Genomic DNA, 23,956 nt, shown 5'->3' with positions numbered 1-23,956 from the left:
GTAGAAAGGACAAAGTAAATGGCACCCAAAAGAATGTGGCTGTGAGGAGGCGTGAGTGGGTGGATTTCTGGCATATTCTATTTGGGGGATGAATGGTATAAGTGAGCGTGGTTTTTCAAGGATAAAATCTAAACTATACACAGTGAAAAAAGTCTTCCTTCGCCCGGCCTCGGTAGGTCTACTGTTTTTCTCCTCGGGCTACCATCACCAATTTCTTGCCTATCTTACCAGAATTATTACGGTGCTTTGGCAAGTACACCTAGAGATATATAGATTATTTTTTCTTTTTTTGCTTAAAACATGGTGACATTTTGCACCTTCCTTTTTTGTTTGTTTTTGTTTTTGTCATTTACGGACGTCATCCCCCGCGCGTAAACATGGGGAAAAAGGCTATCTTGGCTTCCCAGACGCCAGTTTCGGGGTAACCTCCACTTGGGCGCCAGCGGGTGGGCGTTGGAACAGCCGGCACAGGATGGTACCGCTGGGTCCCCGCTAGGGTGGGACCGCGGCGGCCGCACGTGTCCCCGGGGAGGGGGACGCCCGAGGCAGGCCGAGCCAGGGCGGGGCGGGCCGAGCCCGGGCGGGGCGGGCCGGGCCAGGAGAGCCCGGGGCCCGGCCGCGAGGCAGGGGCAGGGCGGGTCACACTCACCACGCGCTTCTGCGGCTTGATGAGGGGCCGGCTGAGGCCGTTCATCTTGCTGTAGAGCCCGCAGGCGTTGCACAGGTAGTGGCCGGTGCCGTCCCGCCGCCACAGCGGCGTCTGGATGGAGCCGCAGTTCACGCACTCGCGGCTCTCAGACAGGTCCTCCAGCAGGTCTGCGGCAACAGCGGGGCGTGAGAGCGGGTGAGGCCGCGCCGGACCCGTCCCTCCCCGCGTCACTCCGGGGACCCCGGCCCCCAGCCCCGGTGCCCGGCTTCCCTTGCCCGTGCCCTTCCCGGCTGCGCTTTTCTCTTTGGCCGCAAAGCCAGGAGCAGGGTTATTTCGTCACTATTGATCCACTGACCATTTGTCCAATACTTCTGCACACCCGGGGCGCCCCAGTAGCGACCCCGGGAAAGAAACAGTGCTGGAAGCAGAGGACGTCAGAGTCCGAGATGAGCGGTGGGGAGGTCGGCTTGAGTCCCCTGACCCCTACTCTCAGGCTGTCCCGGAGCTTTTAAAGACTGAAATCCATCATCATTACAGTACGTCGTTGCCAAACCCGAGCAAGCCACTCAGCAATACTGACCACTGAGCCCCGCTGCAACCCACAAATATCCGGGGACACAGCGAGGCTGCCTCATTAACTTTTATCTCAAGTAATTTTAAAAAGTATTTTCTACATCTGCCACCCGTCCATATGTGCCTCTTCTCCAATTAAAGATACACAAGTGAAATTAAAAGTACTGTTCTTAGGCCCCTACGTTAGTTAGAAACTAGAAATGAGAAGACTACTCTCATCTTTTCAGGGGAAAAATGCACTAACATTAAGCACAGAGTTTTATTTTCATGCCACAAAGATCAAATGCCAAAATCCCGATTTAGAAGTGGGTCCAACTGCTTCTATCTGCAAAATTTTTATAAAAAGTTGATACCTTACTGATTGAGAAAATTACCAAGACCTTCCCAGTGATCATTTTGAGTTATGCAATCTATTTAAAATGTGTTTATTTTACACAATTTTATTATTATTATTCTTTGGTTAGTTTTCAGAATTCACAATAACCTAAACCTGCTAATAAAAACAAATCCTGATTAAGAGTAAATGTAGCATTTATTACTTCTCAAGGTTAAATATGGAAGAATAAATGTCTCTAAAAATGAGAAAGGTACTTATTATAAGTATAGACCAAAAAAAAGTATAGATCACCGTTTAAGGTTCTTTAGATTAGAGAAGGTTTAAATGTTCTAGTTTTGCATTATTGAAGAAGCATCCCTGAATCACTTTTTAAAGTAAATCAACATTACACTTTAGAGTTTTAGCTGAAGATTATGTGAACCTTTTTGTTCTTTCTCATCCCTTTGCAGTTTATTGCATGTGTCTACCATCAACTGTGTGGTAACGATATTTAAATGACTTTAGCACAAGAACTCTTTAATTCCATTAATACTATTTACAAAACAAGTCTCTTTTCTCATTTCTTATTAAGTTTTAAAGAAACTAGCATCCTACACAACCCGAGTTCAAAGTTGTCATGGGGATACTGCAACTTACAACACATCACAAAGATTTATTCTTCTCTGCCCTAAAAGCCACTATTGACTACGGTAATCAGTAAAATGCTCAGGACTTCAAGGACACTGAAGTTAAACAAGGTATTTGTCTTTGTTGTTGACTTTAAAATGTTACCTATCAGAGCCCCTCTGGATAGAGGAGTGGGGCATTCCCTGGAAAACCCAGTCCTATGACTGGGAACAATAAGAATCCTATTAGAAGACAGTGTGAACTCCCCAGGTAGAACTATTTAGTCATCTGAAAACCCAAAGACAAAATTTAATTAAAAGTCCACTTTGGATAAATACAACCTAGGAAGCTTGCTTATTTTTAGTTGAATAAAATCTCTCTCATTCCCTCCCTACCTCTTTCCCAAACCCACCAGGCAGCTATAATCCTGTAAGTGACTAAAAAGGAAAAAAAATGCTGCCTTTATAAAAGCTATAAGATATAAAAGCTGGGGGCTTGCTCACCAAGTTCCCCCTTTTCAACTCACCATTTGTCTCCTAACATGGCTGTTTGTGGTGCCCTTGGGGAGTGATAGATTCAGGGGAGAAGGGCACCACCACCTGTCTTTCTGTGTGTGGTACCAAGATACGGGGACTCAAACACATTTCTGCAGAAGCTTAGGAGGGTGTAGGACCCAGGAAATAAAGGAGTGTGAGGACTCTGAGCTCACCCCAGAGTAAGCTCACCCCATCTACCCAGTCAGTGAGAGGTGCATAGCATGGGTTTCCAGAAGCCTCCAATTGTGCGGGTTGATCAAGTTCAGCACTCAGGTTTTAGCTCTGGTGTTTTAAAGTGTCTGCCTCCAAAAACGGTTTGTTTAAAAAAAAAAATCTAGGAAACAGGAAATCTAGCTAGGAAGCTGGCCTCAGAATACCTGTGAGGACAAGCAAAGTGAGGGTCACTCACTCCCCACCCTTCACCCCAATGCTGGCTTGGTCCCAGTCACTTCCTGATTTCCTAACAGACTCTACGCAAAAGCTGGGTGTTCCCAAATCCCATTTTTTTAAACATACTTTAAAAAAAATACTTAAAAAAAACACACATCTTCTGGGTCTACAGAAAATTTCTCTAACTGTGGTGTGCCCAGAAGATGAAAAAATTAGGAAAAGTATAGGCTAAATTTAAAACAAAAAGAAACATATTAACTTGCTCACAACTGCCCCATACTGCCTCTAAAAGGATTTCTCATACAGGACCGGTTACTGTAAACATCAAAAGACTCTCTCAGCCATATGAAATGCTGGAAGATTGGAGGAAAGGAACCTGGAGATCAGGCTAAGGTGTGTCAAGAAATAGGCAGAGCTGCAGGCGCTGGCTCAAGCTGCAGCTACTACCCCTCACCCAACTCACAACACCCTTGCACATTCCCTACGGAACTCCCCGACTGACAAAAGAAGCTTCACACCCAACCATTACCTCCTTAGAGATTCCCAGCCTCTCCATCTCTCTGCTCCTGGGAGCCAAACTTGGGTCCCTATGCAGCGGTAAGGATGAGAGCCCTCGACTCTCAAGTCCCAAGCCAACAGTGCAAATCTCAACAGGGTCCCCCGATCCCATTCCATACACACATGGGAAAAATGGTCTCCAGGGCCAGCTTTGCAGCAGAAACAAAAAGAGGGAATTTCGCTGGGCGCAGTGGCTCACGCCTATAATCCCAGTACTTTGGGAGGCGAGGCGGGTGGATCACCTGAAGTCAAGAGTTCAAAAACAGCCTGACCAACATGGCAAAAACTACTAAAAATACAAAAATTAGCTAGGTGTGGCGGCGCGCGCCAGTAATCCCAGCTACAAGGGAGGCTGAGGCAGGAGAATCGCTTGAACCCAGGAGACGGAGATTACAGCGAGCCACTGCACTCCAGACTGGGCGACAAAGCAAAACTTAAAAAAAAAAAAAAAAAGAGGGAATTTTGAGACCAAGTCTTGCAGCGCTTGGAAGAAGACAGAAGGAACTCAGGCTATCAGGGAGCTGTTCAAATTGGTTCCTTCTCTTTCAGACCACTTGCATTTCCAGCGTGACTTTTGAGGACAAGGCTGGGAATGTCCCATTTTATCCTAAGGAATCCTGGTCCCTAGGACTGACTTGCTGTCCCTAAAGGTAGCATCAAGGCTCCTAGGAGAAGCACAGACCTGGGATACACAAGACACTGGGGTAGGACTGTTTGGAGTAATGTGCCTTCCTCCACTCTGCCACCTCTGTGACTCAAGGGGCCTCCCCCACACCTCCCCTCAAACAAACAACAATAAAAAAAGATGTTGTTTCCTTAGAAAGATTATCAAACAGGTGAAATATAAAGTAAGAGAAGCCAGTTGAAAGCACCAAGGACGCAGAATGTTGCATCTGAGAAAAACAGTCTAACAGGGCTCACATACTCCTGTGCTAGAGTAAACAAAACACCTTTCAAAACGAGGTATTTCCAGGTATTTTTGACAATAGCGTTTTCACGGTTTACCCCCTAATGGCTCCCAGACACAGGAAAACATGAGTCAAATTGGAAACTGAAAAATTGGCGGGCTAAACTTCGAAGGGAGAATAGGTGCCCCACCTCCAGGATCCCTGAGTTGCAGCCTGGCCATGTGAGCAGCAGCCCCAGACCAAGGCCCAGCTGATGCCAAGCCCAAGGATCCCCGAGTTGCAGCCTAGCCATGTGAGCAGCAGCCCCAGACCAAAGCCCAGCTGATGCCAAGCCCAAGGGCCTATCCACCAGCTCTCTTTCACCATGAAGTCACAAATCTGACCACTCCAAGTGCCCTCTCTTCTTTCCCTCTCTCCCTTGTGGGAGAGGAGACGCCAACTAGCTTCCCTAGGAACATCTAGGTTCTTCTGTTGTGCTCTTCTAAATACCCTTCTCTAGGAAAACACACACACCCTTTGGAGAGTTAAACTGGGTGAGCCTGCCTGTGTTTGTGTGTCTGTTTGGGGGTGGATCAAGTGCCCGCCACTCTCCCAAACTTACTCCCATCGTGGAATTTCTTCCACTCACCCAAAGTAGGGTCTGCGATGGGGCTCAAGCGCTGTTAGTTCCCTCCCAGCCTCGTTTTTCCCCAATAGCAGATGCCATTCACTACTCATCAAGGCCCTGAGCTTCTCCAAGGCACGAAGGTACAGATGTGCATTTAGCCTCATCCATGCAAAGGAACTTGGCACAACAGAATCGCCTCAGCGCTACCGGACTCTGGTTACCCAGCCACAGGCCTGCAAATCCTTCCTGGGACCAGGCCGACCTCCGCGCACCCGGACGAGAAAGTCCTGAAAACAGGGCCCGAGAGGAGCAGCCGCTCCACGTCCCCCGTGCGCCCCAGCGCTTTGGACCCGCACCCCGAACCTGAGGCGCGACCCTTACCTGCACTGGGGCCCCGGGGCACCGGGAGCGGGGCTCCGGCGCGGCTCTGCAGGCTGTGCAGCACCGGAGTCTCGAAGGGTCCGGCGGGCCAGGCAGGCGTCAGTGGCGCCCCCACGTAGGGCGAGTATGGGCTCGGATGGTGGTGGTGGTGGTGGTGGTGGTGGTGGTACGTCCCGTTCAGCGGCCGCGCCGCCGACAGCGAGCTGTACTGGGGCTCGCGGCCGCCCATGGCCGCCAGGCTACTGCCGCCGCCGCTCACGCCTCCCGCGCCCCCACTGCCCGCCGCCGCGTAGCCTCCCGGCTCCCGCGCGGCGCCGTTGGCCATGGGCGGGCTGGGCGAGTAGGGGAAGCGCGCCGAGACGTGCGCCGCAGCCGAGCCAGCGCCGCCAGGCCCCGCGGCCCCGCCGCCAGCCGCGCCGCCTCCGCCGCCGTATGGAGGGCTGTCGGCCGAGGCCTGAGGCCAGCCGGGATGCGCGCCCGCGCCTCCCGCGTGGTTAGCTGGCCCACTGCCCGACCCCTGCAGGTGGTACGGTAGGCCAGGCAGCATGGAACCCACGCGGGTGGTGGGCACGTAGACCGGGGAGCTGGCCGCCGCCGCAGCTGCTGCCGCCGCGGCCGCAGAGTGCACGAAGCCGCCCGGCGCGCCGTCGTAGGCGGCCGGACCCTGGCTGGAGAGAGCGGCGAGGGTCTGGTACATCTCCTCCGGCTGCTCGGGTGCGAAGGGGCTCAGCTTGGCGCCGCGGCTGGACCACAGCAGCTTGCTGGCGGTCGCGGCTTGGTCGAGGTCAGTGAACAGCAGCAGGTCCTCCCAGCTCGACAGGTTGCCCCCGGGACCCGCGACCCCAGGCGCCGAAGGTCCGTGGGGAGCCCCGAAGGGATGCGAAGCGTAGGAACTGAGCAGCAGCGAGCGGGCCGGGGGTCCGGCCGCCGCCTCCGTGTCGAGCTGAGGCGTCCCGCAGTTGCTGGCGCCGCCGGGGCCCCGCTCTCCGCCCCGGGAGCAGGAGGAGGACGAAGAAGAGATGGGAGACGGCGGCGTGGAGGGCTCCCGCGCTGGAAAGACTCTGGAGTCGCTGGCGTCCGCACTCGCGGCCCCGAAGCGCTTCGGCAAGCACCAGCCGCCGTCAGTCAAGGCCATCCACGGTCCGGCGCCGCTCCAAGCTGACGTCTAGCTCCTGAGGTGGGGTGGGGGAGACGGGTATGGTAGGAGATAGGCGGGTTACCAAGAGCGTAGGCTGCACACTACCTCGCCCCCACTCCTTTTTCTAGTTCAAATGGGATCTGACTTCTCAAAGATCCCACTTGAGACTTCTCAAAGATCCTATTTCTGCCCCGGGCGTGGGGATCAATAAGGGAGGGGAATGGAGCCTGCGCAGCCGCCACAGGGCCCTGGAAGGGCTGGGATACCAGCCCTCCCTCAAAGGCACCGCTCCGGTCCCCGCGTCTTCCCCGCCCACCCCCTCGGCCGCATCCTTTCTCCGTGCGCGCGCCAGATCCCAGGGGTGATCTGCAGAAGCTGGCTGAGGCTTTCCTTCCGCCCTAAAGTGTCTTCCCCGGGCTGATGACACACAAAAGAATTTAAGTAGCTGTGCGTGTCGGCACCGCCGCATCCCGCCTCTCTGCGGATGCCCTTCTCCCGAAATGCCTCGGGGTGAGGGTTCCCCACGGGAAAACCCTTCGCTTAAGGAAGGCAACCTGTCCCCGAAAACGAAACCGCCGCGTTCTCCTATATTGGCTCTCCCTGAGCTTCCCGGACTGCGCTGACCAGCCCGAACGCGAGCCCCAGAGAGAAATGCAACTCGGCCCAGGGAAAGTGGGACGCCAGGGCGGGGGCAGCAGTCTGGGTCCTTCCCAGCAGAGGCAGTGCGGGGAGCTTGTGGGGCGGGAATCGCCAGACCCACCGGCGTCCCCGCGGCGCCGCACACCTTAGACACGGCCCGCGCCTGCAGCCACCAGCGTGCGCGCTCACGCCGGCCGGGCCACCCGGCCCACCCCGCGGTCATCCCCAGCAGAAGAAACGTCGGACCGTTCCGGAATCGGACGTAGCGGGGTGGAGCGGAGAGCAGAGAAAAGGAGGGGGAACGCAAGGGGCTGGGGGTGGGGGGACGTGAGACCGCCCCAGAGCCGAGGCGACCCCAAATGGGAGAGCAGGAAGAATGACAGGGAGACTCGGAGGGAGTGGGGGAGGGAGGCGAAATGCAGCCGGGCTGGCCTCCTCCAGGCTGCTCTTTCAAATCGCCTCGGCTCATCGGAGATTACCACACTAAAATTAATGCCCACACACAGACCTGGCTAGATAGCAAGAAAGAAGTTTCTCTGCCTGCCTAGCTACCGGCTCCCGCCCCTTTGCGCCGAGATAACTCGGAGATAAGGCTGCGCGCAGATAAGCGCTTCGAGGAGAGGAAAAGAGACTAGAAGTTGGTCCGCGGTGTCCCGGGAGCCTGGGAGCCGCCTCAGCCCGCCTGGAGGGGAGGAGGGAAACACCCTCGGAGCCGACCGCGGCCTGGAGAGGGCCGGAGAGCCGGAGGCCAGGGGCCCGCGACGAGTAGGGGTGGAGGGGAGGAAAGCGGGGAGATCGCGCGAGGAGGAAGCAGCCGAACCTCGGGCGGGCGCTGCGCATGGAGAACGGCCGCGGCGAAGGGTGCTCCCAGGCGCGGAGAGAGGCCGAGGGCGCCAGCGGGCGAGCGCGAGTCCGGGGTCTGCGCCGCGCTGCTGGTGAATAAAAAGGAGAGAGGAGGCGCCTCTTACTGCTCTGCCGGAAAACTGCAGCCTGCGCTCCTGATTGGACTCACCGAGCCCTAAACAAACAGCGCTCGCCGAAGGGTGCCAGGCTGTGGGTCGGAACTGCGCTCAGCGAGCAGCTGGGCGCTGGAGGTGAAGAGGAGGAGGGATCGAGGGGAGGAGAGAAAAGAGGGTGGGGAGGGGACGGCGAGGGGGGAGGGGAGCGCGCCGCCCAGGCAGACAATGAGCGCCGCGCTGCCTGCCGGCGTGGGCTGAGCCGCGAGCCCTGTCCCCGGAGTGGGGGCGAGTCCACCCGGGGGGCACCGAGCCCAGGGACCCCGGGGGAGGGGCGGAGGCCACAGAACGCCTGACCTGGCTAGCGACCCGCACCCATCCAGCGGCGGTGCACCCTCCCGCTCCCGCAGTCGCACACACACCCACACGAGGGAGGAGGAGGGAGCCTTGGCACGGAAGGAGTTGGCAGTGCAAGCCCCGCGCCGCCGCCGCGGCGGGAGGGGCGCTCCAGACCCTGGGTCAGCACGCCCCCAGAAGGAAGGGGGAACGTGCTCTGCGCCCCCCCGCCCCCCAACCCCCGCCTAGCCCCTTCACAGCAAATGCGCTTTTTGCCCTGAGGTTGTGTGAGACCGACCTTAAACTTTCTCCGACCCTATCTAGGGATGCTACGGCTCAGGTCGTGGTGGTTTCGGGAACCTCAAGACAACATTCCCCAGCTGACCTTTGGGAACTTTAACTCGGGTCGTCATGTACGGAAAGGTAGTCTATGGGGTACGCAGAATGGAAAAGGGCTTCCACATCAGTCGTGTCCGAGGACGCTCTCCAACTTTTAATGTCACGTTTGCTCTGATATTTCCCTGGAGAGTTTCAGGTAAGTCACAGATAAGTCACTGCGAAGAGGGGGTGTCACCTTCCCTAGACCCAGCGCTAAATGCTGCTTCCCCACCCCCACGTTCATATACACACCCCCTCTTCGCTCCCTCCAAACAGTTATCACAACACTGTACAAACTGATACGGTCCCTAGCGGGCAAAAGGGACTGGAAATGAACGTCGCGGGGTTATCAGCGCCGATCTGTCAGCGGCAACTCGCGCGGCCGCAGGCTCGTCCGCTGTAGGAGCCGTGATATATGTCTCGCTCCCTTTCGCTTACAGAAAGGATTTCTTCCGACAGACGTGACCCCAGAAGGCTGCCGAGGGAGACTTTAGGACAAGAGGAGTTGTTTTTGTGAGAATGAATTTTTATACTTTCCCCCGCCCCCACCCCCCACCCCGCCCAGGTAAATCCAAGTAAATGATTTTCTGAAGGTCGGTCTCCCAGAAAGCGTTTAGGCTCTAGTTTTTTGTTTTGTTTTTATTTTCGTGTTTTCCCAGTTAGGGAAGGGAGAGGAGCCTGTGCAGAGTTGAACTGGGGTGGGGAGGTGCCTTGTAAAGTATGGTTTCCAGAGATGGTGAGACCTCGTAGCTAAGCGTTGTTTCCTCTGCACGTAACTGTGAGTTGTGAACTTGTGGCTCGTGGGGGAGCGGGACAGGGCCTGGCAGTGCGGGGGAGGGGGCGAGGAATTCAGGAAGTTGGCGAGAATTCTTCTTTTTTCATTCTTCGTTGTAAATTGCTTCTAAACACTTCTGAATTTTAAATTGCTACCGAGAAGGTCCAGAAACCGTTCTCATCCAATTTAGTCACTTTTATTACATTCCACTTTGCCTCCCCTAATCACTGCGGAGGCTCCCAGTTTCAGCGCGGCCGCATTTTGAAAAGGCTGAAGGTAGAAAACTCTGGAATGGAGAGGCTGGCGACTGGAGTAGGATCCAGGGGCTTTAAATTTTAACCTGAGTGCGATCGAATGCGCGACTCCCAGAAGAGATAGCCAGGCGTCCGCCCGGCCGCTCAACCCCCGCCAGGACTCGGAATGCCTTGCTTTTGGTTCTTTTCGTGAGTTCCGACCAAATGTTTAAGTGGACTGGGTTTTGCAGAAGCTCATTTGTAAGCACTGACGGAAATGGGTTGTGGGCATTTGATTTCCTTTGATTCCAACGTTTTGAAATAATGTTTCTCAGATTTACTATTAAAAGCAATTTTCTAAAAACTCATATCTTATTTGCTAAAAATAAACTCTTTGGCTCAGTTTGTGTCCAGGCTGTGTACGGCCTCCAACCCTGAGCCCCGAGGAGACCGAGCCCTGGCGCGAGCCTGATCTCTGTCCTGTGTGTTTCTTTGTATTTGCAAGTACAAGGATGTCTACGTGGATATCCCTGGACACTTGATACCCCCCCGGGGACCTGCTTTTCCCGCAGCTCCGCAGACGCGGCGGGAGGGCGCGCTGGCCCCGGCGCTGCTGGGACAGAGGTGAGCGGCGGGGTGGACATTGACCGATTCGACAACGTTCGGGCTCTAAGGGCTCGGGAAGGGACCCAGCATTTTACTCTCCAGATTCCCAATCTATTTTTTAAAATAATGTTCAAAACATATGGGAAAAATAAGTGATTGCTCCTTTTCATGGTCACAGATTGTATTTATTTTTTCAGACTGGTTTTCCAACCTAACGAGGGAATGGGTAGTGAATGTTGTTGTTGTTTATGTTGGTTAATTTCGAAATAAAACTGTTTAACTCGTACAGTTGATTCAGACAGAAAACCAGGCTGCCTGACGTCTCCAATGTGCCTTTTCCCCAATGCATCTTTGGCGCTAGGGACCGCTCTGGGGAAGACAAGCATGTTTTCAAAGCCACTCCCATGAGTCCCAGACCCGCGCGTGGAGCTTCCTGAGCGAGCCCCAGCTGGTCTGGAAGGCCGGCAAATTAGGAAGTTCGGAGGGAAGAGGTGCACCCCAAACTAGGGAGAAACCCAAGAGCTGGGGAGAAGGCCCCCACTAGTGTCCAAAGTACGCGGACAGCTCTTAAAAGTTATTGTTTTCTTCGTGGGTATATATATTTTTTCTTTTCCTTCCTTTCCTTTTTTTTTTCTTTCACCCCCGCCTGTCTCCTCTTTCGGGATTTGCTAATCTTGAACGAAACTGTTTCTCTCCGGACGGTTTAGACCCAATGAGCGGCCCCTCCTGGGCGAGTCGTCCCCCTTACCCTCACAGAGGGCTGGCTCCCGGGCGCGGCCTGTCCCCAGGGTTGATTTATTTCGGCCGCGCCGCACCACTATTCGCGATTCGAATCCACCCAGAACACTGCAGCCAATTGGGCAGGGGGCGGGGGCTTGGCTGCCAAACGGGAAGGGTGTTTGGGGACCCAGCCTTGCGCCGCTTCCGGAGGAGCGGCGAGACCCAGCAAGGACCCGCGTCCCCGTGCACCTCCACCCCCGCAAACTCACGCTCATTTTACGATCCTGTCACAAAACTGGCTGCTTCGGCGATGTTTCATAAAGAAAAAGAATGCATTTCTGCCTTAAAACATATTTTTAACTTAGATTTTTAACAGCCCAGATTTATGAGGCCTTCTCGCTTATACCATATTTCTTCCCGTCTCGGGGACGCTTTTACCCAAGGACCCGGGGTCTCCTCAGAGGCCCCCACCCCTGCCAGCGTCTGGGGCCAGTGGTGGGTTCCGGGCGGCGTGTCCCCCACTCAGCGGCCGCACTGCACGGTAGGCCGTCGACCAGAGTCCTGGCGGTGATTTTCTTTAAGTTTAAATCTCGGGAAACCAAAAACACTCTTTAGAAACGTCAGGTGGTGGCGGCGGAAACTCGCAGGTCGCCCCCACCCCCAGCGCCGGCTCCCGCCGCCGGCCACTTCGGGGAAGGAGCAAGCGGAGCCAGCGCCGGGGTCCCCGGGCGGTCGGAATCGAGGCCCGGCGCGTTGCGCAGGCCAGGCCGGGCCCGGAGGCCCCTCGCCCGGCGCAGCCCCCGGCCGACCCCCGCGCGCCGCCGGCGGCCGCCAGCACGGCGCGGAGGTGGGCTAGCGGCGGCGGCGCACGAAAGGTCACCGCGGTGGCATTCCTCTCCGCGCTGTTTACGTGACTTAATGTACTCCCCTCGCAGCGGGTAAGTTCGGGCCGCGATAAGGGGGCGGCCGGGGGAGGGTCGCCGTAAAAGCCCCACGCCGGGCGCCTCCAGCCCTCCCCTCATCCATTAACCTTTTTACTTTCTTCTCCGCTCTCTCTCCAAGCCTGTTATCTAGGCCACCCAATGACCGACGAAAGATTTTCCCTCCCTGCTTCTCCCGTGGCCGCTTTAAACCAAATAAATTTAGCTGTTAAGGGCCAAGATGTCTGACAAAAGATCGAAAGGTGTCTTTCCGTGATCGCTTAAAGAAGCGAAGGAGAAGCTTGCGGCTCTCAAATCCCGATAAAGAAATTCCGCGCCGGCGCCGGCCTCCCTCCCCGCGGCCTGGTTGCTCCCTGACGCCCTGAGACCCCGACTTCGGCGGCCGCAGACCTCGGACGGGCCCGGCGGGACCTGTGGCTGCCGCCTGGGGAAGGTGGAGGTCCCCGGGCTGCGGGGCCAGGGAGTGCCAGGCCCTAGGAGACGGGCGGACACGGGGGTCCCCGGGAGCTCTGGAGCTCCAGGTGGGAGCTGGGTATCCTAAAACGGCCCCCCTGCACTTCGCGGAAAAACTAAGCCAAGCTCAGGGGGCCGAAATTACCACCCTGTTTTGATTATTTTCTGATACTAAATAATAAAGATAAAACCAAACTGCCCCCACCTACCATCCCACTCCCTGTGGGTCTGCTAAGGGGCAGTGTGCTGGTCCACGTCGCTGGTCCTGGGGCAGCGCTCCCTTTGAACCCCAGGCTGAAGGTGGTGGGTGGAACTGAGGCTGCCAGGGAGGGTGTGGACTCGCAGAGTAACCGCACGCAGGTGGGAGGCAGAGGTCCAATCATTCAGTCATCCTCGGCTTGGGTTTGGTTTGAAGTGTGGTATTTATTATCATTATTAATTGCTACTGGCATCACTACATAAAGCCTAGGGCTGCCAGCTGGGCTGAGGCTCTGCCCCTGGAGTGATCCCTTCCCTTTCACCAACGAGTGACGGCAGGGAAGATCCAGTTTCCTGATCCTGGATACTAAAAAGTGGGCTTGGGGAGTCAGTTGTGATGTTTTTGAAGTTTTCTCCTCCCCTTAAGTAAAAAGAATCCATATTCCAGACCAGCATAAACCTTTTCTACCTCTTTGAAATAGGACAAGGAGGTGATGGGGTGGGGGTAAGTTTCAGATGAGACCACTTGGCTTCCCTGCAGAGGGCTTTCCCAAGTCTTCTGCCTCCCCCAGTGTGTTCTCTGGCAGATGTTGGGAGCAGGACTCTCAATTCCAAAAGGCAGCCCAGGGTCTGCTGTCTGTCCCCTCACACTAGGCTGGGAAGTGGAAGATGCCTCTCTTTTTTTGTTATCCCTTCCAAATAAGGTGAATGCCAAAAATCATATGTCCTATCTAATCCTTACCCCACCAGCCTCTGGGGAGGGGAAAAATTAGAGCATCAGAGGAAAAGGGAACATTTCTGCTCCCAAGAAGGTGAAAGAGATGGAGAAATGTCCAGCCCACTAGACAGGCAGGACCTAGGCTCTTCCTGGATTTTGCTGGTATCAGAAGGTGTGCAGGCCATGCCAGTTCTAGGGCCAGGGTCCAGATACCACTGTCCCTGGGCTGTCTCAGCTCAAAGACCTTCCTGACTGTTGAGTAGTTTTTTGGTTTTGTTTTTTCAAAACCAAAAAGTGTGGGACAGGGATTGCTAAAGGGAAGCAAGGAAAAGAAGAAATCAGCTTTTGGAGACTTGCTAAATTACAAATGCCCCGCTTTGAGTCAATTAAAGGGGCAGAAAGTGCCCAAGAAACAAACAAAAAAATTACCCAGAAATATGACCTCTCCATACAGCTATGTTGCAAATATGCAGAGAATTAGGACCAAAGGCTTGTCTACCAGGATGCAGTCCTCCAGTTCCCTGCCACTTGCCCAACGCGTACTGAGTATGAACTGCACGAGGAAGAAACAGAAGGGTTAGCTCCTAGTTTTGAAGTGTTTACAGTCTAGAAGGTTGGCACCTCTGTAAAGCCGGTTAGGCAAAATCCCACTTTCCAAGATGGAAGGAGATGACTGAGTTTTTTTCCCTTCTCTAGAAAAGTACTCAAGTCCAGATTGCCCTCTAGGCAACCCAGTGGGTTTGAAAAGAAAGGAGTGGCTCATACACTGAGGGAATTTCCAGAAGCCATTGGGCCTGCGCAGGACCCTGGGCCAGGCTGCCTGGGTTTCAATCCTGATGCCACCATTTACTAGCTATGTGATCATGGCAAATAGCCCAACCTCTCTGTGCCACAGTTTCTTCATCTGCAAAATGGGGATAATAAAAGTACTCCCCTTACAGGATTGCTAAGAGGATGAAAAGATTTCTTACATGTAAACTGCTAATAGTACTTGGCACATAGTAAGTGCAATATAAATATTATTACTAATATCTATTGTAGTAGACTTTCATATACTACACCAAATTTTGATTTCTTGTTTGGCCCAAGTGTCTCCAGGAGCAAGATTAATTCCCAGTAAGTAACTTCTTTGAGCACTCATGCAGTTGGGACCTGTGATTCACCAGAGGTCTCAAGCCTTTTCTATGTACCAGCAGTGAGGACTTTATTTATTGCATTATGGTAGGAAAGGAGGTGAAGGGTGAGACAAACATAGGTTCTTTACTTGTCTTTGGTTCCTTTGAAGAGAAGACATCCCTTGTTGTTCCCCTTGCAAATGCCAGCAACAGATCTTCTGCAGTATCTTCTACAGGACAAAGACAGTAATCTTGAGGCTTCTCCTCTGCTCCAACAAAAGAATCCCTGTCCCAGCAGCACCCCTTCCTGGGAACCTCTTTCTGGCAGTAGACAGGAGTGAATTAACAGACCACTAAGAAGGGCAACCTTGAGGACTGCCATTAGATATTAGTGGGCATGGGGCGGGTGGAGGAAGAACTAATTAAAGTGGCCTGATCATCTAACTTCAGACTTCTCTTATGCCTTTTACTCTTCAATTTGGTTTTGCTACATATGCAGATTTATTATACTTTAATCATATTTTTTTTGAAGGAAGAAAAAAAGAAAGATCTCTGAGAAGTTAGGGAACACATTATTGATAGGGAAAAAATCTAGGCCATTCCTGTCATTTTTCAACTGATTTTCTGTTTTGTTTTGTTTTTTTTCTTATAGCACCCTATCTTCTAAAAGAAGATCTAAACCTTCATAATGAAAACTTTTAAAAAGGAATTTATGGGATATAACAAAGAATACTCTTCTCTAGATAAAATGACAGGGAAATAGATTTGTTTTTCCGAAGACAAAGTCTGGAGGGAACATAAAAGTCTTCCCGTCCCTGCAGCTTTTCTGCCCGGTTTGTGCCCAGCGCCTGTTTTTCTCTTGTCTTTGACAGTTCTGATCTTCTCTACGTTTGATTTACTGAGTGCTGTCAATTCTCTGCTCTTTACTTTCACAATCACACATTCAAACCTGATAAAGTTCAAGACCCTGAATACTTGCAGCTCTCCCAGATTTACAGCCCTCCTGCCCCCCAGCCCAGCCAGCCGTCTCGAGGCTGATTGAATCCTCATGGACAGAAGCCTTTGGGGATCAGCAGAGAGCCAGAGGGTCCAAGAGGGCCAGGCCCAGGAGGAACATCAGCCCCTGTGTCAACTCTGTTATCCATAGCAAGCCTGGGTAGGTCCCTTCCCCTTGAAAGCGATTGTCAACATCCTCTTGTTTCAGTTCTCACTTCCAGCCTGTAACGGGCCTGTGGGCAAGTACAGGAACTGTAACTCACAAAACAGAATTGGTGAGGATTCAAGAGGCTGAGATGGGAGTATCGCTTGAGCCCAGGAGTTCAGGGCAGCAGTGAGCTATGATCACACCACTGCACTCCAGCTTGGGCAACAGAGCAAAACCCGCTATCAAAAAAAAAAGGCCAGGTGCGGTGGCTCATGCCTGTAATCCCAACGCTTTGGTAGGCTGAGGCGGGCAGATCACCTGAGGTCAGGAGTTCGAGACCAGCCTGGCCAACATGGTGAAAACAGCAAAAATTAGCCAGGCATGGTGGCGTGTGCCTCTAGTCCCAGCTAGTCGGGAGGCTGAGGTGGGAGAATTACTTGAACCCAGGAGGTGGAGGTTGCAGTTAGCCGAGATCACTGTACTCCAGCCTGGGTGACAGAGTGAGACCTTGTCTCAATTAAAAAAAAAAAAAAAAAAAGAAAGAGAGAGAGAATTGGATGCAAAATTATGGTCAATGTGCATGCATGAGTGCTAGATTTTCCTGGACTACTAAACAGCCTTGTAATCAAGGGCAAGACACTTAACCTCTTCGTGTCTCAGTTGCTCCATACATAAAATGGTAAAAATATTACTTTCTACAAACATTAATCACGAACTAATGACTTCGGTCCCCTTTCCTGCATGTACGTCCGTCAGGGCCCGAGAAAGACCACTAGCATGTGGCTGATCTGGCTCTTTGGTTTCTGTCAGGTTAAATACAAACTTACACATTAATCTAAATACTACACCAGTGGGCTAAACAAAAGGGATGATCCATTTCCAAAGGCTGAACGGTTAACTTAGAGTCAAATTTTCAAACCACTGAAATGTCTTCTGATAGAAGATGCTATCTAAATTATTTATTATTTGCCTGTGAATATAAGCCCACTCAAACATAGAACGCTGACCAAAAGCAATCACTGAGGATGGACGCCCTTATTCTCAATGATTACTCTAAAGGGACTTCATACTTACCAAATAAGCAATTCTTCTGCATGAGCTAATGTTTTCATTTATCCTGAACTATCAGAGTTTTCTGACTAAGGGAAACATTTTAGGTGGCAGCAGTTTAAGTAGGTATTTTTTTTAAATCACTATTCTAAGTCTATGGACTAAGAAAGGTATGATTCCCCTCCCCCGCCCTTTAATGTTCATGTCCTACAGAGAGCCAAATTGTCATAATACCTGAGGGGAAAATTGTATTAACCTATTAGGGAAGGAAGCAGAGTAGTTGCCTACCTTCTTCAGAAGGGATTTTTATTTTTAATCTATCCACTCAAGAGACACCCTTTAGAGTATATTACAATGTTGCTTTTTCCTGGCCATAATAATATTCACCTCTACAGAAGTGGATAAAGATACAAACCCGACTTAATGGATATCAAATAACTTTTTCTGGCTACACTTAAGCTAGATTACTGCTGTTTATAATACCACAAATTAAAGGTATGCAATTATCCAACAAAAAAAGTGTGACTATTATACCATTTTTAAAGATTGACTACCAGTGCCCAGCAAACTCTAGCCAAAAACCACAGTGTGGATCCACAAAGCTGTCAACCTTTACATTTCAAGGTCATGTTTCTGTCCAGAGCTCAGCATGCTTTGGGCAGAAGTGCAAAAGGCTAGGTGCATAGGGAAAAGTCTATCCAGTGCAACTGCTGCAGCAGCTGGCTGCACCTCTGCACCTGGAGCTAGATTAAGCACCAGTTATGGAGGCATGGGTTCAAATCCCAGATATGCATCTTGCTGTTTCTCTTTAGTTGTGTGATCTTGGGCATATTCCTTAATATCTCTACTCCTGGTCAGGCACGGTGGCTCACGCCTGTAATCCCAGCACTTTCGGAGGCCAAGGCAGGTGGATCAACTGAGGTCAGGAGTTTGAGACCTCCGTGGCCAACATGGTGAAACCCCGTCTGTACTAAAAATTCAAAAATTAGCCGCACATGGTGGCAGGCACCTGTAATCCCAGCTACTCAGGAGGCTGAGACATAAGAATCACTTGAACCCAGGAGGTAGAGGTTGCAGTGAGCTGAGATTGCGCCACTGCACTCCAGCCTGGGCAACAGAGCAAGACCCTTCTCAAATATATATATATATACGATTTTCATGAAGATTAAATGAATTAATATTTATAAAATGCTTAGAAGAGTGTTTGGCTCACCATACAGGCTTTTTGAGATGTTTGATAAATAAGCAAAAACACAAACTTCTATTTCAGGCCACTTTTTAAGGGGAAGAGAGGAGGTACCAAGGCCTCAAAGAAGTGAGGTAGGAGGGTGATCAAAACTAAAAAGAAAAGATGAGAAAAAGCTTTCGAGAATATCAGACATTTCCTATAGGGAATTATTTGCAATCATCAACTCACCCTGTCTGTCCCTAGGTGATAGTGCAAGTAAGTTTGTATTTGTTTTATTTGGTCAAACTCCTTGATCCTGCTGAGACAAACACTATGGTGGGTACTAGGGATGCAAAGATGCGTGACAATGCCCTGCCCTCAAGCTGCTCCCAGATAAGCAGGAGAGACAGACAAGATTACAGAAAATCATCACACCAGGTGGCGAGTGCCACTGTAGAGAGAAATCAGGGGACTGTTGGAGTGCAACCAGGGAAGGCTTCCTGGAGCAGTCTTAAAACTCACCTGACTGAGTTTTGAGAAATGACTTAATCAGACAAGGTTTAGGAAGTGAGAAGAAGCAAAGATAATTAACTGGAGCCTTAGTCTGAAGTGCCAGCAAGAAAGCAGAGAGGTTGGCAGGATTCTAATGCAGCCAAAGATCTTTTAACTATAAAATTATACTAAAAATGTAGATGCAAAAATATGCCTTTTAGAACAAAAGATAAGGAGTGTCAATGAGAAAGAAATGATCAAACCTCCAAGTGTATTCACCGGAAAATTGACCTCAAGGATGAAAACCTCTTCAGACAGAGAGATCACTGTTGCATGCTATGAGGGCCAAGTCATGACTGAATCTCCTAAAGTAAATTGTAATTAGATTTGGGGCATTAAAGTGGAACCCAAAATAATAAAATTAGGCTGGAACACTAGAATGTAAGCTCAACACGGCCGGGCACGGTGGCTCACGCCTGTAATCCCAGCACTCTGGGAGGCCGAGGCAGGCAGATCATGAGGTCAGGAGATCGGGACCATCCTGGCTAGCATGGTGAAACCCCATCTCTACTAAAAATACAAAAAATTACGGGCACCTGTGGTCCCAGCTGCTCGGGAGGCTGAGGCAGGAGAATGGCATGAGCCCGGGAGGCGGAGGTTGCAGTGAGCCGAGATCATGCCGCTGCACTCCAGCCTGGGCTACAGAGCGAGACTCCGTCTCAAAAAAAAAAAAAAAAAAAGAATGTAAGCTCAAGAAAACTGGGATTTTTGTCTGTTCTGTTCACCACAGTTTCTCCAGAGCCCAGAACAGAGCCTGGCCCATAGCAGGCATGTCATACGTATTTGTTGAATGAATGGTACATGAAAATATATAGCACACTCCCCATAACCTTGCCACTCACTTCTCTGTTGTCAAGACATGATATCACCAGCCTTCTTGATATGCCATCAAAAAGTAATTCCACTCACCAGTATCACAACCTATTGCCACATCCCAGGGCATTGCTGATTGCTTTTGCTTACAATAATACCCTCACTGTCTTTGGGCCTGTGGCACACTCTCCCCAGGCCCTGGCAACCTTTTACTTAGACTGCTGTAGGTCTCTTGGGAAGCAGGTGCTTGAGGGGTGACCCCTCACGTTGGAACTGTAAATGAATTCTCTACCTGGCTTCAGACTTTCTACTTACTATTTAATAGTCTTCATTCTCTACTTTCAAAATCCTGGCACCTGCACCTCACCTGACCCTCCTTCCTGTCCCACCTATAGCTTCTCTTCTCCCTCAAGCCTTCTCTCACGCACTGCTCTAGGGCTGAATAGAAATTCAAGCTCCCAGCTGGGCGCAATGGCTCACGCCTGTAATCCCAGCACTTTGGGAGGCCGAGGCAAGTGGATCACCTGAGGTCAGGAGTTCAAGACCAGCCTGGCAAACATGGCGAAACCCTCTCTTGCTAAAAATGTAAAAATTAGCAGGGCGTGGTGGCACACGCCTGTAATCCCAGCTACTCAGGAGGCTGAGGCAGGAGAATCGCTTGAACCCAGGGGGCGGAGGTTGCAGTGAGCCGAGATCGCACCACTTCTCTCCAGCCTGGGTGAAAGAGCAAAACTCCATCTCAAAAAAAAAAAGAAAAAGAAAGAAATTGAAACTTCCTCCTTTCCTATTCCACCAGTCCCTGAGATTCTACCTCCTCCATGAGATCTCACCTGACAAATTCGAAGAGGAACAGTGGGTTTTGTTCCTACATAATCACCTCATGTCCATGGCACCATTCATGGACTATTCATGAGAATAGTCCAGAACCAATTTAACTTCGACATACAAGAGGTCTCCCATGCTCTAAGTGCTAGTTATGTTTCTGAAGAGTTGTGGGCATGTAGCATTTTTAAAATTCAAATTATTCAAGGCCACCCTGAGTGAAGAAAAAAAAATCAAATCACTTTCTGGTTGATTTACACTACAGCTTTTAATTCTTCATTTCAAACTAGTTATCAATTAGCAGTAACTTCCAATGTTTATAGTTTGCTTCTCTGTTCCCTATTGACTCTCCTTTAAGACTATAATTTTTTTTTTTTTTTTTTTTTGAGATGGGGTCTTGCTCTTTCACCCAGGCTGGAGCGCAATGGTGGGATCTCGGCTCAATGAAACCCCTGCCTCCCGGGTTCAAACGATTGTCACGCCCCAGTCTCCAGAGTAGCTGGGATTACAAGCATGCGCCTCCCCGCCTGGCTAATTTTTTTGTATTTTTAGTAGAAACGGGGTTTCACCATGTTGCCCAAGTTGGTCTTGAATTGCTGACCTCAGGTGATCCGTCAGCCTTGGCCTCCCAAACTGCTGGGATTACAGGTGTGAGCCACTGTGCCCACTTTATATGTGAGATCATATAAAACCTATAATGATCTTTAAATAAATAAGTTCATAGTTAATGCACTGGGAAGTATAGTTTTTACTTTCAGCTCTTTAAATTAATCACCTATATATTTTTATATATTTGTAGCAGAGGCTGCTCTTTGCCCTCTAATATTTGCTCTCCTTTTTATTTTATTTTTTGGGATGGAGTCTCGCTCTGTCACAGACCTGAGTACTGTGGCATGATGTCAGCTCAGTGCAACCTCTGCCTCCTGGGTTCAAGCGATTCTTCTGCCTCAGCCTCCTGAGTAGCTGGGATTCAAGGTGCCCGCCACCACGCCCAGCTAATTTTTGTATTTTTAGTAGAGACAGGGTTTCACCATGTTGGCCATGGCTGGTCTCGAACTCCTGACCTTGTGATCCACCCGCCTCGGCCTCCCAAAGTGCTGGGATTACAGGCATGAGCCACCATGCCCAGCCCCTCCTTTCTTACACAGGAAAAGATGTTTTAGCTCTATCAATTGTTGCCCAGCTAAAAACTACATTTCTCAGATTTTTTTGCAATTAAGGGGGGCTAAAAGACCAGGTTGTAGACAGTGGGATGTGAGATAGACTTGCAACTTCTGGGCCAGGTGCGGTGACTCACGACTGCAATCCCAGCACTTTGGGAGGCCGAGGCCAGTGGATCACTTGAAGCCAGGAGCTCGCTATCAGCCTGGCCAACATGAAGAAACCCGTCTCTACTAAAAATACAAAAATTAGCTGTGCATGGTGGCATGCACCTGTAATCCCAGCTACTCCAGAGGCTGAGGCACGAGAATCACTTGAAACTGGGAGGCGGAGATTGCAGTGAGCTGAAATCATACCACTGCACTCTAGCCTGGGTGACGGAGTGAGACTCTTGCCTCCAAAAAAATAAATAAATAAATAAAATAACTTCTGGGTCGTTCTCTTAAAAGCAAAGAAACATGCTTTTCCCCTAACCTTTGCTCAAACTACTGGCTGGAATGTAGACGTGATGGCAGGCACTGGATCAGCCACAATGAGACAGAAACCACATATTGCACAAAGTTGCAGTAGAGGGTGTCAGTCTGTGACATCACAGAGCTTTAGAAAAAGATCACTCAGTCTCAGACTGTTCCATGAAAGATAAATAACTTTTAACTTGTTTAAGTCACTGTAATGTTGGTATTTATCTTTGCAGCCAAAACATATACTTATAAATATATACACTTATAAGGGTATATCTAATATATATGTGTGTGGGCTATAAGAATACTAAAACAAAACCCAGTGCGGGTATTATCCAGCTTAAGAAATAAAACATTATCAATATCGGCTAGGCATGGTGGCTCACGCCTACAATCCTAGCACTTTGAGAGGCCAAGGCAGGCAGATGGCTTGAGCTCGGGAGTTCAAGACCAGCCTGGGCAACATAGCAAGACCCCTTCTCTATTTCAGAAACTTTAAAAAATAATAATAATTTTAAAAACACATTATCAATATCTCTGAAGCCCTTGTGTGAATCTCTTTGGTCATTTCCCCCTTGCTATCTCCACAGCCAGTAGCAATCAATACCATGAAGATTTTTGCAGATAGATAGCTCAGATTTCTGATAGGCAGCACCTGGCGCCAGGCCCTGTGCACGTCGGCATTTAGCAAGAGTTAGTTCTGATGCAGACGGTAATATTACCGTGGTCTCTTGAGGTTTCAGGCTGCCCTTCAGTCCAGGGCTCAGAACCTCCCAGGCTCCCCAGAAATACTCTTGCTGCTCCTGCACAGAATCCCTGGTGCCTTGCATTCCATTGCTGGGTGCCTCCTCCTGGATCTCTGCTGGCCAGAGTTTCCTTCACCCACACAGCGGGTGGTATGTCTGCCTTCACCAATGGCACTCCCCTCTGGCTCCCTGGGCAAAGCAAAAAATGAGAAACTGTATCATCCATTGTCGACAGTCTCTTCCTTGGAGTAACTGCATAGGAGAGTTTAAAATATCTATATATCCACAGATCCACAAAATTATCTACATATATCTATAGTCAGCTATTAGCTTACCAAGTTGTTAAGACGTAGAACATGATCAGTCAGTGTCTAGTGAGTGAATTCATGGTCCTATGATTGAGATTGAGGGAAACTTTGAAGATTAGTAATGTTAATAAGAGTTAATATTGGACTAGCACATGCCTCGTACCAGGCATTGTTCTAAAAGCTTTTGCGTTTTGTCTTCCTAACTCTATGAGTAGGTACACATTTTACAGGGGAGGCACAGAGAGGCTAAGAAAATTCCCCAAGGTCACTCAGCTAGTTAAATGACAGAGATTAACTTCAAATACAAGCAACCTGGTTCTAGAGTCCAGGTACCATCATATCTTTTATGCCTAAGACTTTCAAAGTCATGCTATGGATTCCTTTTTCATCCAGTCCATCTGTTACATCTAGGATTTTCCTTGCAGCAATGAGAGGCTTTAGAGACCAATCTCTCAAAATAGGAACTAGGACAAGACCAATTTCCTCTTCTTGCCACCACTCAGAGAGCAGCTAGTAGTAAAATTATTTATTGAATGGACAACTTAAAATAATCTCTTTATAAATGTGATTCCCGGCCCCCAACATACTGGCGTTGTTCCAGTAAGTCCAACTCACAAGTCTGACTCTCATTTCAAAAGAGCCCCATTCATTCACTCTCTGACAAATTTATCAGCAATTTTGTAAAAACAAAAAGTAATACCTAAGTGTATATATATACATTCATATGCACACATACATTTATATATACATATACACATACATACATGCATGCAGTTGATTGTTATTATTAATGATAGCTATGTGCTATAAAGTTACCACAAACACTCAATTGGTGGGTACTGAGCCATTGCCTCCAGGGGAAATAAAGGGTTAAGTTTCTATGAGCCTCTGGTCACAATGTTTTCATCAACCTTGTTTTATGTGTGTTTCTGTTTAAAGACACCTTATTTCATATGTAGTGTTGATTCATTAACATTGAA

General features: G+C 50.3%; 1 protein-coding gene and 1 long non-coding RNA gene across 5 annotated transcripts in view; one reads left to right on the top strand and one right to left on the bottom strand.

Moving 5' to 3' along the window:
• The window catches only part of GATA6 (GATA binding protein 6), a 32,437-nt gene extending 24,155 nt beyond the window's left edge, over nt 1-8,282 (bottom strand). Inside the window, exons 1-3 of one of the 2 annotated variants that reach the window (XM_054460358.2) lie at nt 8,143-8,282; nt 5,546-6,717; nt 650-816 (exon numbers count right to left, since the gene is read on the bottom strand). In XM_054460358.2, coding sequence (XP_054316333.1) covers nt 650-816; nt 5,546-6,680 — 1,302 coding nt within the window. In that variant the 5' untranslated portion in view covers nt 6,681-6,717; nt 8,143-8,282. Of the gene's footprint in view, nt 1-649; nt 817-5,545; nt 6,718-7,237; nt 7,295-8,142 lie in introns of those variants that run through there. The other variant, XM_054460359.2, reaches the window with a different exon arrangement.
• Nucleotides 8,283-8,302: 20 nt separating this feature from the next.
• LOC129018673 (uncharacterized) lies at nt 8,303-10,890 on the top strand. Of its 3 annotated transcripts, none has more exons than XR_008495401.2 (4): nt 8,303-8,416; nt 8,939-9,149; nt 9,433-9,505; nt 9,652-10,890. It is a non-coding gene; the product is annotated as an uncharacterized LOC129018673 (long non-coding RNA). The 3 variants fall into 3 exon arrangements; XR_008495400.2 differs by having other exon boundaries at nt 9,433-10,210; nt 10,506-10,890; XR_008495399.2 differs by having other exon boundaries at nt 9,433-10,890.
• Nucleotides 10,891-23,956: the final 13,066 nt, after the last annotated feature.

The sequence above is a fragment of the Pongo pygmaeus genome, chromosome 17 (genome assembly GCF_028885625.2).
Source record: "Pongo pygmaeus isolate AG05252 chromosome 17, NHGRI_mPonPyg2-v2.0_pri, whole genome shotgun sequence".
In the NCBI taxonomy this organism is placed as follows: domain Eukaryota; kingdom Metazoa; phylum Chordata; class Mammalia; order Primates; family Hominidae; genus Pongo; species Pongo pygmaeus.
The sequence above is the reverse complement of the archived record's forward strand: the minus strand, read 5'-3'. Positions and strand labels throughout refer to the sequence as shown.